Consider the following 14,349-nt stretch of genomic DNA (forward strand, 5'->3'; position numbering starts at 1 on the left):
ATATAGGTTTGTAAGTTATTGTCAGCTAGAGTTGCCTGAATAGGTATAGACAGCATTTGTTCCTCAATGGTTTTCCATTGGGCAGTGTATGATTGGTTACACCAGCATATTATTGCTCTCATCTGCGCTGCAAAATAATAATATCTGAGGTCAGGGAGGCCCCATCCTCCCTTTTGCTTAGCCAGCTGTAGTGTTTTAAGGCGAACCCTTGGTCTTTTACCTTGCCATATATATCTAGATAACATTTTATCCCACTCATTAAATTGACTTTGGTTAATCTCTATTGGTAGGGTTTGAAATAGATACAAAAATCTTGGCAATACATTCATTTTAATAGAATCAATTCTTGAATTAAAACTAAAGAAAGGAATTAAATTCCATCTTACTATATCTTCCTTTATTTTTTTGTATAAGGGTAGGTAGTTCTGTTCGAATAGTTTTGTAAGGTCTTTCGGTAAATTTATGCCTAAATATTTAAAACACTCCGTTTGCCATACCAGAGAGTAGCTACATTTTATTTCTTCTGGTGGGCTGTAGTTATATGAGAGTAGCTGGGTTTTACCTATATTAATTTTATAGCCTGATAATTGGCCGTATTGTTCAAATGACTGCATCAGCTTAGGTAAAGAATATGTTGGGTGTCCAAGGTAAATCAAAATGTCATCCGCGTAGCAAGCCAGTTTATATTGTGTCCCTTTGATAAAAATTCCCTTAATGTCCTTATTTTGCCTGATGGATTGAGCTAGTGGTTCCAAGTATAGTGCAAAAAGTAACGGTGACCATGCACAGCCCTGTCTAGTGCCCCTTTTTAGGGTAAAACTGTTGGATAGGCATCCATTAATTTTGATCCTGGCTGTAGGATTATCATATAATGCTTGTATCGTTTTAATAATCATATCATGAAAGCCAAATTTATATAGTACCCTGTAGAGGAACTTCCAATTGACAGAGTCAAAGGCTTTTTCAGCGTCTACACTCATCACAATTGCTTTGATTTTGTGTTTTTGTATATGGTCCATAATGTGTAGTGTCTTTCGTATATTGTCCTGTGTTTGGCGTTGATGTATGAAACCTGTTTGATCATTACATATCAGTGTTGGTAGGAACTCTTCTAGCCGTTTGGCCATGATAGATGTGAAAAGTTTATAGTCCACGTTAAGAACAGAGATTGGCCTGAAAGATCCACATTCCATTTTATCTTTGCCTTCTTTTGGTATAACTGAAATAATTGCCTCCTTCCAACTGGGGGGCATTTGTGCCTTTTTCAAAACCCAATTCAATGTAGGCAGTAAGACAGGTATCAGTTAGTGATGGGATTTCCGGCTCTTTTTAGAGAACCGGCTCTTTCGGTTCGGCTCACTAAAAAGAGCCGGCTCTTTCGGCTCCGAACCGGCTCTTCAGGTTGTTTTGTTGCTTTAATTAATTTATTATTAACAATAATATAAAATTATGCACAAAAGGAATTACTAACGTAAAAACAAGTGGTTTTATTTATATATGTTTATATATAAATATATGCGGTGGCCCCTAGAGACAAAACACGTACAAACTCCAAAACACATTTCTAGCATGAACTGAACTTCCAAAGCAGAGCTACTAGATCACTTAAATTACACAATTGAAAGCATGTGTGTATTGTTTGTGTATTTATACACAGGCACTCATATATATATTCAAATAATTTAAAAAAAAGTTCATTTACCTGTTATTACCACACACCAAATCCGGTCATTGGTACTTGCTGGCTTGTGTAGCCACAAGATAACAAAGGCTCAACACTGCGCCCAGCATCCTGGAGCACTTCTGTTGTTCTTTTGTACGTGTTTTGAGTTTTTATGTGCTTCTGAGTTTTTATATGCTTCTGAGTTTTTACGTGCTTCGGAGTTTGTACGTGTTTTTACGTGTTTTGGAGTTTTTACGTGTTTTGGAGTTTGTACGTGTTTTTACGTGTTTTGGAGTTTGTACATGCTTCAGAGTTCGTACGTGATTTGAAGTTTGTATGTGCTTTGTCTCTAGGGGCCACCGTAAATATACTTTTATTTATTCACTCCACATAAAATGTAATAAATAAATCATCTAATACAAAAATCAACTATTCACATTTCAAGTTTTAACTATTTACATTTTCAGCTTTTTCCTTTCACAAATTTAAAGTGAAAAGAACACAAAACACTGCAAACCACAACACAATTAAATATAAATTATAATATGAAAACTAAAAGAACATGCATATTCTCTGTCATATGGACCTGCATGAATAAACTTTCTCAATCCTTTATCATCTGCAACCGAAAATAGTTGTGGATGATTACTATACCTTTCTAATGTTGTTGTCCCTGCCTCTCTTTCTCTCTCTCTGGCTCTGTTCCTGTGCTACTGAGTGTAACTACCGCCCCTCCCCCCTCTGCCCAGCGTAAAGCACAAGGCTCGCGTGCAGAGTGAAGCGGAAAAAAAGTGCGAGAGAGAGGCTGAGAGAAAGAAAAAAAAAAAAAAAACCACGTGACGGCTCGCGATAAGGTGACGGCTCGCGATAAGGAGCCGGCTCGCGTCGTTCACGTCAAAGAGTCGGCTCTAAGAGCCATTTCGTTCGCGAACGACCCATCACTAGTATCAGTTCCTTTTTAAATTCTTTATACCACTCTGCCGTGTAACCATCTGGTCCTGGTGATTTACTTAATTTAAGCCTATTAATTGCAGCTTTTAATTCTTCCTCAGTTATATTCATTGTCATTGCTTGATTTTGTTCTTCATCTAGAGTGGGTAAGTCTAGAGAGTTCAGAAAGCTATCCATCTGAGCTTCAGTCCCGCCCGGGGCTTCAGAGTATAGGGTTTTATAAAATCTTTCAAAGGCTTCCTGTATTTCATTTAATTTATTTTTTATCACTTTTGTACTTGGGTCCCTAATTTTATAAATTGTATTTTCCGCTATCTTTTTTTTCAATTTCCACGCCAATATTTTGGTAGATTTAATGCCACTTTCATATTGTCTCTGTTTCAAAAACATTAAATCTTTCTTGATTTCTTGTGTGGCTATATTGTTAATTTCGTTCCTAATGTTTTTGATGTCCCTTAATATATCCTGTGTTAAGTCCCTTTTATGTCTTCTTTCTAATTCCTTTAGTTTCTTACTCAACTCTTCTAATTTTCTATTCTTATCTTTTTTCCTAAATGAAGCTATTGCTATAATTTTCCCTCTTAGTACCGCCTTCAGAGTATCCCATAGTATGGGAGGTGGTACTTCTCCGGTATCATTGAACTCTAAAAAGAGACTAATTTCTGATTTAATTTGTGCCTTGAAAGGTGAATCATTCAATAGACTTGAGTTCAATTTCCATGTATTGTTTTTTAACCGTAAGTTAAAATCAATGGATAAATATATTGGTGCATGGTCACTTATATCTATCGTTCCAATTCCACAAGTATATATTTTATCCTTATCTTTACCAAATGTTATAAAATAATCTATCCTTGTATAAAGAGAGTGTGGGGCAGAGTAGTAAGTATAGTCCTTTCTATTAGGAAAAAGGTCTCGCCATATGTCCATTAATCCTACCTCCTCAAAAAGTGCATTCACTTTGATATATGGAGATTTCATATCGTATGTTTTCTTGCTAGACGAGTCTAATTTTGGCTGCAGGTGTATATTTAAATCCCCTCCACAGATCAAAAGGCCTTCTGTTTCTGTTACCATAATATTAATAATCCTTTGGAAGAAGCTAATATCACTCTTTGGTGGGGCATAAACATTTAAGAGGGTGATCAAATTCCCATCTATTTTCCCTTTTACTAGAATAAATCTGCCCTCTTTATCACCCATTTCAGATACTTTTTCAAAGTTTAATTTGCTTGAAATAAGGATTGCAACTCCTCTCCTATGTCCTGATTTGTATGAAGAAAAAAACAGATTAGTAAAACCCATTCTCTTTAATTTTACGTGCTCCTTATCTGTCATGTGGGTCTCCTGTAAGTAGACTATATGGGCTTGTTCTGCTTTCACTTTAGTTAGGATTTTAGTACGTTTAATTGGATTTAACAGCCCATTAACATTGAAAGATATAAATTTTACTTTATCACTAGCCATATGTAATCAGCGTATGTCCATAAAGCAAGTAAAATTAAACTTATCAGATCTACTCCCTAAACAGACAAACATATCAAACATAAACATCAAATACAGAGAAAAAAAACAAACAAAAAACTGTGATTCCAAGGCTGGGGTCTCTAAGAAATGACCCTGTGTAGAGCTAGAGAAAACGTCTAGCTGTGGAGGAAAGCCTCTCCCATATATGGGCTGAGGGCCCCCATCATGGCACTTGAGGCGGCAGAAAACAAAGTCGTTGTTCATTTCACAAAAAGTGTGTCCTTATGTGTCTCTCGCTTATATCTGTGTAGTCTCATCCAATTGGGGTAAAGATATTCTCACAAAACATCTTGAAATATATTTAACACCACGTATTTTTACCTCATTTTAACGTCCGACAGTACTTATAGCTCCTCTGGCGAGGGCATGATCTGTCTTCTGAAGGTTCGCAGTCTCGCCCTGATATCTTTCTCTCGCTCGTCGTCTGTCCCTCGCTGAGTTGGACCTCTCGTGGTTTCCCAGGCGGTACGGGACAGCTGCTCGACCAGACTCTCCTTCGGTGTAGTCACATTAACTGGAAGTCCTCTGTCCTTCATGTCTGTAGTCGCCTCCTCCGCCGTCTGATACAGAACTATTCCATCCTCATAAAACACTCGTAGTTTTGCCGGGAACGGAGTATGGAAGCGGATGTTTTTCTGCTTTAACACCCGCTTCGCCTCTACGTACTCCTTTCTCTTCTGCAGTACTACTGGAGGGTAGTCATGGTCAAAGAATATCAATTTCCCATTCAGAAAAACTTTCTTCTTTTCCCAAGCTCTACGTAGGATCTCTTCTTTAACCCTATAGCGGAGAAATTTGACTATTATTGATCGCGTTTTATCTTGCCTGTCTCCGGCGGGTCTTAAAGCCAGCGCCCGATGTGCTCTCTCGATGCCAAACTCCTCGTTAGGGTTTATCTCCAGAGTGTCCCGCAGTAGTTTTTCCACAAAGTCCACCATAGACGAGCCCTCGGCTCCTTCCGGGACATTGTAGATCCTTAAATTTTTTCGTCGGGATCTTCCTTCATAGTCAAGTAGCTTATTTTCTTGTTGATGCATGACTTTTATCATCTTATTCAGAGTCTGTTCCAAGTTTTGAACACGGTCTTCCACTTTTTCAATTCGTACCTCTGCCTCTGTTATTTTTTGATTAACGCTGGTAATCTCTGATTTAATATCAGTTAATTGTTCTTTTATGTCTTTTCGGAAGTCCCGAATCTCCTCCAGGATTTTTGTCAAACTTACGTCGGCACTTGAGAGAGCTGGGTTAGCATTAGCTTCGCCTTCTTGTCCCTTCGTAAGAGAGCTGCTCCTCAAATTTTCTGCATCTGCAGTTTCTGCTGCGGTGGTTTCTTTGTTTGCACGCGTCTTCCCCATTCTTGCCCCTCTCATCTATTCGAGTATTATTTGTAGGTCTAGTATTTGATGTTCTGAAGGGACGAAATAACTATTTTCGCGAGGGAGCTATTGCTTTAGCCTGCCATTCGGGATGGTGACGTCACCGGAACAGTCAAACCGCATCTTTCCATTAACCTCGTATGCAATAACATGGCCTTGGTGAATGTTTTTGAATATCCTTATTAACTCTTGCCAATCAGAAACTACTTTTTTACTTCTGTCCTTACATACACTCACTGGACAGTTTATTAGGTACACCTTGCTTCAGAACTCCCTTAATTATTTAGGGCAAAGATTCAATAGGGTGCTGGAAACATTCCTCTGTGGTTTTGGTCCCATTCTATGCACGTGTTGAGGGTCACATATGGCAACAGACTCAATAAACTGATCTGCAAGGCCAGTAGTGTTGTGGGGATGGAGCTGGACTCCTTTAAGGTGGTGTTGGAGAGGCGGATCTTGTCCAAGATAAGGACAATGCTGGACAATACCTCCCCCCCCCCCACTCCCTGATGAGGTAGCCAGTCACAGAAGCATGTTTAGTGAAAGACAGATTACCCAAAAAGATTGGTTGTGTTGTATAATCACAGATGCTCTTCTGCATATCTTGGCTGTAAAGATTCATTATTGTATTTACTGTTGCCTTACTGTCCCTATTGCTATAACTTCAATTGCCTTTCTCCCTGATTCTAAGGTTATATTGAACATATCTACATTCCTCAGTGACCTGAGTTGCTGACATGTCATTAGCTGATTAGATATTTGTGAAAAGATGTTCTCAATAAAATAGGCTGGTTAGTGTATAGCATGTTTGCATTTTAAGAAAACATGTTATACACGTTTTCAAGAAGATACAAAACCAGGAACGTTACACATATTCTCCCATTGTTTTGTTTTTTTACAGTCAGCATGATTTTAAAACTAATGTAAGGAAAATATCAACCTGGTAACCAAGAAACCTTTTTAGCCATCTTTAGATGGAAATTAGTCAGCTAACTCCCTTCTAACTTCTAAGTCCATTAAACTTCATAAATCCTGTTTCTCATGATGACTGGATGTTAAACTTAATTGTTACACCTGGTAGAGCAGCCACACTCATCATTTTATTTAATATGAAAGAATTTAGACAGTTTTTAACTCTCAGTGATGTTGCAGTGTTTGTTTGACTTTGGAACCTGAAGAGGACCTGGAAACAGCTAATGACATCAGACTTAAAGAGCGAATAGTCTCTCTCTCACACTAGCCAACTCGTTTTATTGCCTAAACCACATTGACTGGTTTTGGTGCCTAAACCTGCATATACACTGGAAGCGATTTGCTCATTGCTGTGAATTGCTTTCAGTGTGTATGTTGCTTAAGCCTAAGAAAACATCAAGATCAAACCAAACAACACACAAAAATGAAGCTAAAGCCTAAAAGAAACCAAAGAAAGTGTAAAAATCACAAATTCAGTGTGTGATTCTGGTGACAAAGTGACTTACTCAAATTCAGCTATTGCCAGAAATGAAATATAATTTATATTTGTATTCTTTCCATTTCTTTGTTTGTTTGTTTTTATCCATTTTTATTCAAAAAATCCTTTTCCTGTCTGAATATTCTTCACCTCTTTTCTATATTGACCAGTCTAAACCCAAGTTGTGTGTGTTATATCACTGAAGTTGTTCAGCTAGTAGCTGACCTGCCTTCACATAATAACTATTCAGGTTCTTGCACTCTAAGATTTAGCCACACACAGTCACACAAAGTGTCTCTGTGCAAGCACACAGTCCACATTACCATATATATGAGAGATGAAAAATATTCATGATGAATTAGAGTTGTACATTAAATCAATATAGGAATAATTTATGTACATAACTAGCCCAACAAGGCAGATACACACGTATGTTTGCACACAGATAGACCACATAGGCCTTTGTAAGCATAACTTTTCAATAGACAGAGTGCAAAGAAATGCATCAAGTATCAGTAAATTGCTGGATCAGTCATAAAAGAGAACCATTAACAGACGATAATAGAAAAATTAACCTTAGCACAAGGCTGCCTCGCCGTATGCTGTCAGTCCACATTTCTGTCATTTACAGATCACTCTGCCTCCATGGTCCTATTTCATAGCACAAGTTCTCCTGCTCTTGCCCTCTTTTACACAATATTTGTCTTGTTGTGTCTTTATTAAAAGTCCGATGGCAATACAGATGAAAATGCTGTTTGGCTGAAAGTGTCTGTACAGCAGGCAATATGTCAGTCCCACTCCTGTCTCATTCTGTTGTTCCCTTTGTACTATTTTGTTGCACTCTTACCCCTTTCCCCTTGCCTGTCACATAGACTCACACAAATAAGCATAGAGACACTGACAATATGTCCTGCTGAGGAAAGCAGAGAAAGACAGAGGCAGGGTGAAACAGACTTCAACCTGTGGTAGGAGCAGCTGGCTTCTCTAAGTCACACTTCAGCACCTCATTGATCCAGTGGTCCTAGTTCCAAAGAGTGTATGTGCATGTGTGTTAAAGTCCCCTCATAGTTTTTCAGTATCATTAATCTCCAGCGCACTGCATGTACGTGTACACACACATACACACTGCCCACTCATTAATAAAGGATAATATATTTCCAAAACTCAGGCAGATATTCACTCATCTCTTCTTGCTAACACACACTCTATACATTTTAAATGTGCATAACTTTTCTTTCCTGCTGTATTCCATATAAATATGCATATCCGATGTGTGAGCAGAGTGTAAATGTTTTTTATGGCTCAATATGAGCGTAAGTTGGTGCTAAAAGGGTGCAATTCATAGTATTCTGCATCATATGATAGTGTAAATGCTCCAGAAACGGAGCAAATATCTGAGGAAATCACTCATCTGCAGTTGGAGTTGCAGTTGATTACAATAAATAATAAGCAACAACAGCACCAAAAGAATGGACAAATGATATTCATATCATGCCCTATAGTACTTGACAAGACTCGTTGCTTTTGGAGAAATTGAAGCCGTAAACCATTTTTGGCCTAAAACTTTATTAGGCTGTATTATTGCTTTTACTTAAAATTACCTTCTTCGAGTTTTTAGTGAATGGATCATTAGGTCCATTGTATATCAGCCATGGACTGATGGTCTCAAGTATTTTGGTTAGTTGCATTGCAACAGGAATGTTGGATGTTTGTTTGTTTTTTAGCAGTTCAGTTTTTAGATACAATTTATACTATTTTATACTTAAAAATATTTAAGTGGAAGAAGTGGTTTTTTTTGTTTGTTTTTTTCTGTAAGCAGTTATTTAGCTTTCATGGTCTCTATTGGTGGAGCTACAAAAGGGATCGCCAATGTCTGGCAAAAAGGGCAAACTTCATTTTGGAAGAACTGAAATGGAAACACCAAAAGTGGCACTGAGAAAAGAAGTTTGCCATCATGGCACAATGTCTGGTGAGGATGCATGGACTTGATACCAAGCATGTTGCTGAGCACACACTTGGGCTGTGGCTGCCGTTGGGGTCTCGCACAGTAATTGGAGTTGTACAAAGTTTTTGGCAGGCCAGGCAGGAGTCAGCTCAGTCTAGCAGAGTTGGAATTTGTGTCAGTATGTAGACATCCAATGAAAACTGCACACCTTAACTTGAGGGAGGATGTCAGAGCATAGAGTACTATAGCAATTATAGCAAAAGTAACTAAATCCACCAGTGATTTAATGTTAAATTAGAACAGCAATTGAGCCTATAAGGGCATTTTTAATAGATATACCTTTATATAAATCTATATATATATTTTTATCGCAGTGTCACTCAAGAAGTATGAAATGTCATATCTAGGAGATCCTAAATCCAAATTCATGCTGAATATAAAAAAAAATGTGTCTGTAATTATATGATGTTCACAAAACTTCAGCTGCTGACTATCTGAGAAAACTGTACAGGAGACATTTATCATAAACACAAAACCATGTGCACACTTAAACACACAATACCCGCAGTATACACACACTTCTGTGCTGCATGTGTTACCTGATAATGGCATGCTGTGGGTGTACTAAGCTGTTATGGTGGAGTGGCTGACCTAATGCATTAGATTGAGCTCACTGTCAGGTCTTTAAGTAGCTGGGATCAGAGGCAGATACACAGCTAATGGATCCTTCTCTCCGTGGGTGGAATAACACAGCAATAGCTCTATTTAATGGAAAAAAAGACTTAACTTTAAAAGAATGAGAAGACGCCAATTGGTTGAGCTCAATATCTTAACCATTTTAATATTTCATGATACACAGCTAAATAAGTTATTGGAAGTTGGGGGGGTTTAAAGATTGTATTTATATTTAAAAGCATGCATGATTGAAAAGTGCTGCTATTAAACAAACCTATTGAGTCCCTATTGTGGAAACAGAAGTGGAAATCACATAACTTGCTCAGAGCACTAAAACTAACCAACAGGTATTTTTAAACATCAAAATTGATGTGGGAGACCACTGATATACCGAAACTAATGTAGCCTCTTCTGGCCTTTAAAGCTCTTAGAGAGAATCAATTTTAGGAAGGCAGCTTGTATACTTTATTTTGAAAATAAAGTAGACTGAAAACATACCTAAGCTATGTTGGTTGGGAATATACCCCAGAAAGGTAAGTTTATCCCTATATGTAATTTCACATAAAAACATACACTAATGTGATTTGATAATGAGTTGTTAAAAAATGAGCTGCCATGTTTTAATTTTTTTTTTTTTTTTGCTCCAAAAAAACTTCAACCCTGTGTCTGATGTTGTTTGTGTATTTAAATGAAAGTGCTGGGGTATTATGACTATTATACTAGTAAGGACTAGGATTGCATGAAAATCCTCCAGATGCGAGATGAGCTGGAGTTGTTAAATGAGTTGTGGCTTTTTCCCAGTGACTTCTGAATGACGAAATTTTAGGACATCCAAGTAAAGTGATAGAGCTGATGGGGTATGACCAAAGATGAACGAACCCAAAATGAAAAGAAAGAAAGGGGAATGGGAAATATGCCTGACACCACTGACACGTCCTTATGTGACTCCTTTACCCTTTCTCCTACTCAGTCAAATCATTGTATGTACAGTTTTTTTACACTTTTGACCAAGTACATTTGCACATTAACAAGCCTTCATCTTTTCTATTTGTGTGTATGTGTTTGTGTACCTATGTACGAATGCAGAACAAGCAAAACCTGCTGTCAAAACAAATAGACCTCAAGGGTAAGACACCAGAAAAGGGTGTTCTGATGTCCTACGCAGTATCAGACCTGAAAATCCCTCTGTCCTACGAGGTCCGGCTGGCCCCTATTACCACCTACAGCACTGGGGACTATGTCAGTCGAATCATCCAGTATTCAGAACGTGAGTCTCGCTTAAAATCCTCGATCTTTGTCTGCAGTCATTAGATATTTTTTTTAATCCAACCATATACTTACACAAAGCATAGATCAATTGATGGGTTGTTCATGTTTGAGTGCTAATCAATATTATCATAATTCTTTTTACAGCCTACACTTACCCAAGACCTTCAGGTGAGACTCAACTGCCATCCTTTGCTCTTGTACATTTGATCATCTTTAACTTTCTTTTTCAAACTGATTTATGACAGAATGGTAAAGAGATGAAGGCATGTTGAATTCTGATGAAGGTTTAAATAAGCATGTTTGCTCCAAGCAGTGTCAGCACAAGTCTGCCAAGGCAAAGGTTCCCAACACGCGACCCCGTGACTCATGACCCTTAATCATATTGTTGCGATGAAAATAATGGGGTAACAAAAAATGATGGGTGAAACAAGCTCTATAGAATTTTAAATGTCTTGAAATGGTGACAATGGGAGAAGGATATCAGGTCGGTTATGATGGTATGATTGGCTAGGCTTGAAAATTTTCAAATACAAAATGTGGGCCATTCTGTATGTTTTAAACTTGATCAGGCTATATTAAAACTATGTTCCATCTCATCATAGATTTTTAGTTCCTTTCTCTCTCTGTTAGCCCCCTCTGTCTGTCACAGTTTTCCACCAGCGTCTATCCTCTCTCTTACCATCCCTCTCTCTTTTTCTCAGTCAATTGCATCTTGTCTATTTTCTTCATTAAGAGACACGCAGCATTTTTCTGGCAGGAGTGTCAGTTGGCTCCATCAGGGTGAGGCAATTAAAACAACAGCAGATTGGAACAGACTGCGAGAACAACAGTGTAAATTGAAAGGAGCGCATGTACTAGAGCAGGGTGTGAATAGTAATAGATTAGCTCCCTGAAACAGAGAGGCGCACACACGCCGTCCTCTTGGGGAGCACAAGCCATATGCATCTGCAGCGGACTGTGTGTGTCCGGGAAGCTTTCACTGATGCTGTCAGCTTTCACTGATGCTGTCAGCTTGGATGGTTTTAGATGGCTGTTGTTATACTCTCTTGGCTCAATTTTCATTTGTTTAGTGAGTCTCTGATAATTGCTCTCCAGATGGGCTAATGAAGGTGACTACACCACGGAAAGAAGGCTCTTTATCTTGCTTAACAAGAGACATTAACATCAACGACGACAAAACTCGGGGTGTTCTTCAAAATATCTTTTTTGTCCTTAATGATCTATGTGACAGTATCAAAGTGTCTCTCAAAGCATATTAATGGGAAAACATTAAAAGAATCACATAGCTCAGAGAAGATTAAATGTTCAGGGAAACTGCATCTCATTAAAGCTTTTACCTAATTGTGTTTATAGATTATATTCACAAGGTGTCAACAGCCAGTAGGAGCACTCAAAAACAAGAAAGGTAGACTCGTACTTCTACTGTCAGGTCCAAAATATGTCGAACAAAGAAATTGCAGTTTTGCCGTTACACACTTGCACAGTGGATTTTTAATCAAATAATCAATATTCGAATAAAGTGCAGACCAAGGTTGTTATAGTTAACTAAAACTAAACTAATAACTAAAACTAAATGTGCAAAAAACATTTTAGTTAAATAAAATAAAAACTTATTAAGAAAATTAAAGCTGGCGGAAATGATTTTGTGAAAAAACTACCAAAAATAAAATGAAAATACAGAGGAAATAGCCTCAGTTTTAGAATCTGCTAGTTTGGTAAAAATGATATTACAACTTACCACATGAGGCTGTGATGGGTGCGTTTACTGAGATTTTGGATGTCAAAAAGACTGCGAATCAACTGCTTTCAAAAAGTGCTGCTTTTTATTACAATAGCTGTGCTGATTTTTCAAAATCTTTGCCTCTGACATATGCAGGCTCCATTCAGTAATAATTAAAATGACTAAAACGAAATGAATCTACTGAATCAAAACTGAAATAAAAACAAAACAGTCAAAATGAAATTGCATAACTCTGTAGCAGCTTTAATTCAACAGTTGACTGACACGTAGTGTTATGGTCGTTTTTAATAAAGGACACATCATATTTGACTTTAATCAAATATTTAATTTGTATTTTAGAGCTTTTTACAGTCATTTTAATTATAAGACCCAAAGAGAGCACATGTGAGGGATGGAATCATTTGGCTAAAAAAACAAAACAAAACATAAAGCAAAATAAATCTATTAGAGGCATAGTAAAAATTAACTTTATTGGAGTAGCCAATATCACAATCTGGTACGTTCTTTTCAAGATTGTACCAGATTGTGGTACCAGCTCAGCAAACGCAAAAAGCCTGAAAGACCACAGAAGACAGTTCCAAAGTGTGATGACAGAATTTTTTATGGTTAAAAAATAACTTAAAAAACATTCAACCAACTCAAGAACACTTTCAAGAGTTACACATATTATTGTCAAGGTTTATAAATCAGAGACATTTTCAGGAGTGGAAATAAGATGGTTTACAACAAGGAAAACACATAAAAGAGCCTGCCGGGGAAAAAAAATTCTTTGGACTAATTACAAATTTGTACCAGAAGGATGGTGAAGAGAAAAGTATGGAAAAGGAGAAAAACGACTCATGATCAGAAGCATACCACAGTATCCATCAAACATGTTGGAGGCAGCGGACATAGGTTCGGGCATGTATGGCTGCCAGTGGAACCAGGACACTAGTCTTTATTAGAGATGGCACGATACCACTTTTTTATGTCCGATACCGATACCGATATCATAAATTTGGTTATCTGCCGATACCGATATGAATCCGATATAGTGTTTTTTAATCAACAAAACTGTTTTTTAAATATCTTGCTGCATTTTGTATAAGTTCATACTCAAGTTTAAAACAACAACTACACTAAAGCTATTCTGTTATACCTGTATGCAAAAAAAATTATTTCATAGTTCAGCAATACTGATCAATCTAATAAACTTAAACCTACACCATCCTCCCTATTCTGGTATTTTAAAGAGTACTTAGCATATATATTAAGCAACCTAACTAATAGGGTTCCAACTCCCAGCAACAACAAAAAATAAATAAATAAAAAATAGGGAACCACCCCTCACGCTCCACCTCATGATGCTTAATCGACATAATCAACCTTAATTTGATGAAGTGTGAAAAAAAATGCACAGAAATCAATTATTTTTCAAGAAATATTAAATAGATTCAACATCTTTCTTCAACAAAATTGCAGACTGCACAGATGGTACCTTCCCAAAGGAAAAAGTACTATAGCTTACTAGGGTATATATATTAGACTTAATAGTCACTATATACAGTAATTGACTTCTATTCATTTTACATCAAATTAAAAATTTGGGTGTCAGATAATTATTTATTAAAAGCTAGACATTTTAAATGAGAATAAGAAAGAAAAGTATGTCTTTGTGCCCCCTTTTCCCTGTTAATGCCCTATCGGCCCCCCTGGCTAAACTTTGCTAGATCCGCCCCTGCACAGTTACCAGCGTCAGCTATGTAGAAAAAG

The 14,349-nt window shown here is 37.3% G+C and overlaps 1 protein-coding gene across 1 annotated transcript in view; it reads left to right on the forward strand.

The window, feature by feature from the left end:
- Window positions 1–14,349, forward strand: part of mdga1 (MAM domain containing glycosylphosphatidylinositol anchor 1) — a 218,108-nt gene that overhangs the window by 156,908 nt on the left and 46,851 nt on the right. Inside the window, exons 12-13 of the mRNA XM_080885851.1 lie at window positions 10,674–10,854; window positions 11,001–11,024. Coding sequence (XP_080741977.1) covers window positions 10,674–10,854; window positions 11,001–11,024 — 205 coding nt within the window. The remainder of the gene's footprint in view (window positions 1–10,673; window positions 10,855–11,000; window positions 11,025–14,349) is intronic.

This window comes from Rhamphochromis sp. 'chilingali' (genome assembly GCF_963969265.1).
Source record: "Rhamphochromis sp. 'chilingali' genome assembly, chromosome: 6".
Classification (NCBI taxonomy): domain Eukaryota; kingdom Metazoa; phylum Chordata; class Actinopteri; order Cichliformes; family Cichlidae; genus Rhamphochromis; species Rhamphochromis sp. 'chilingali'.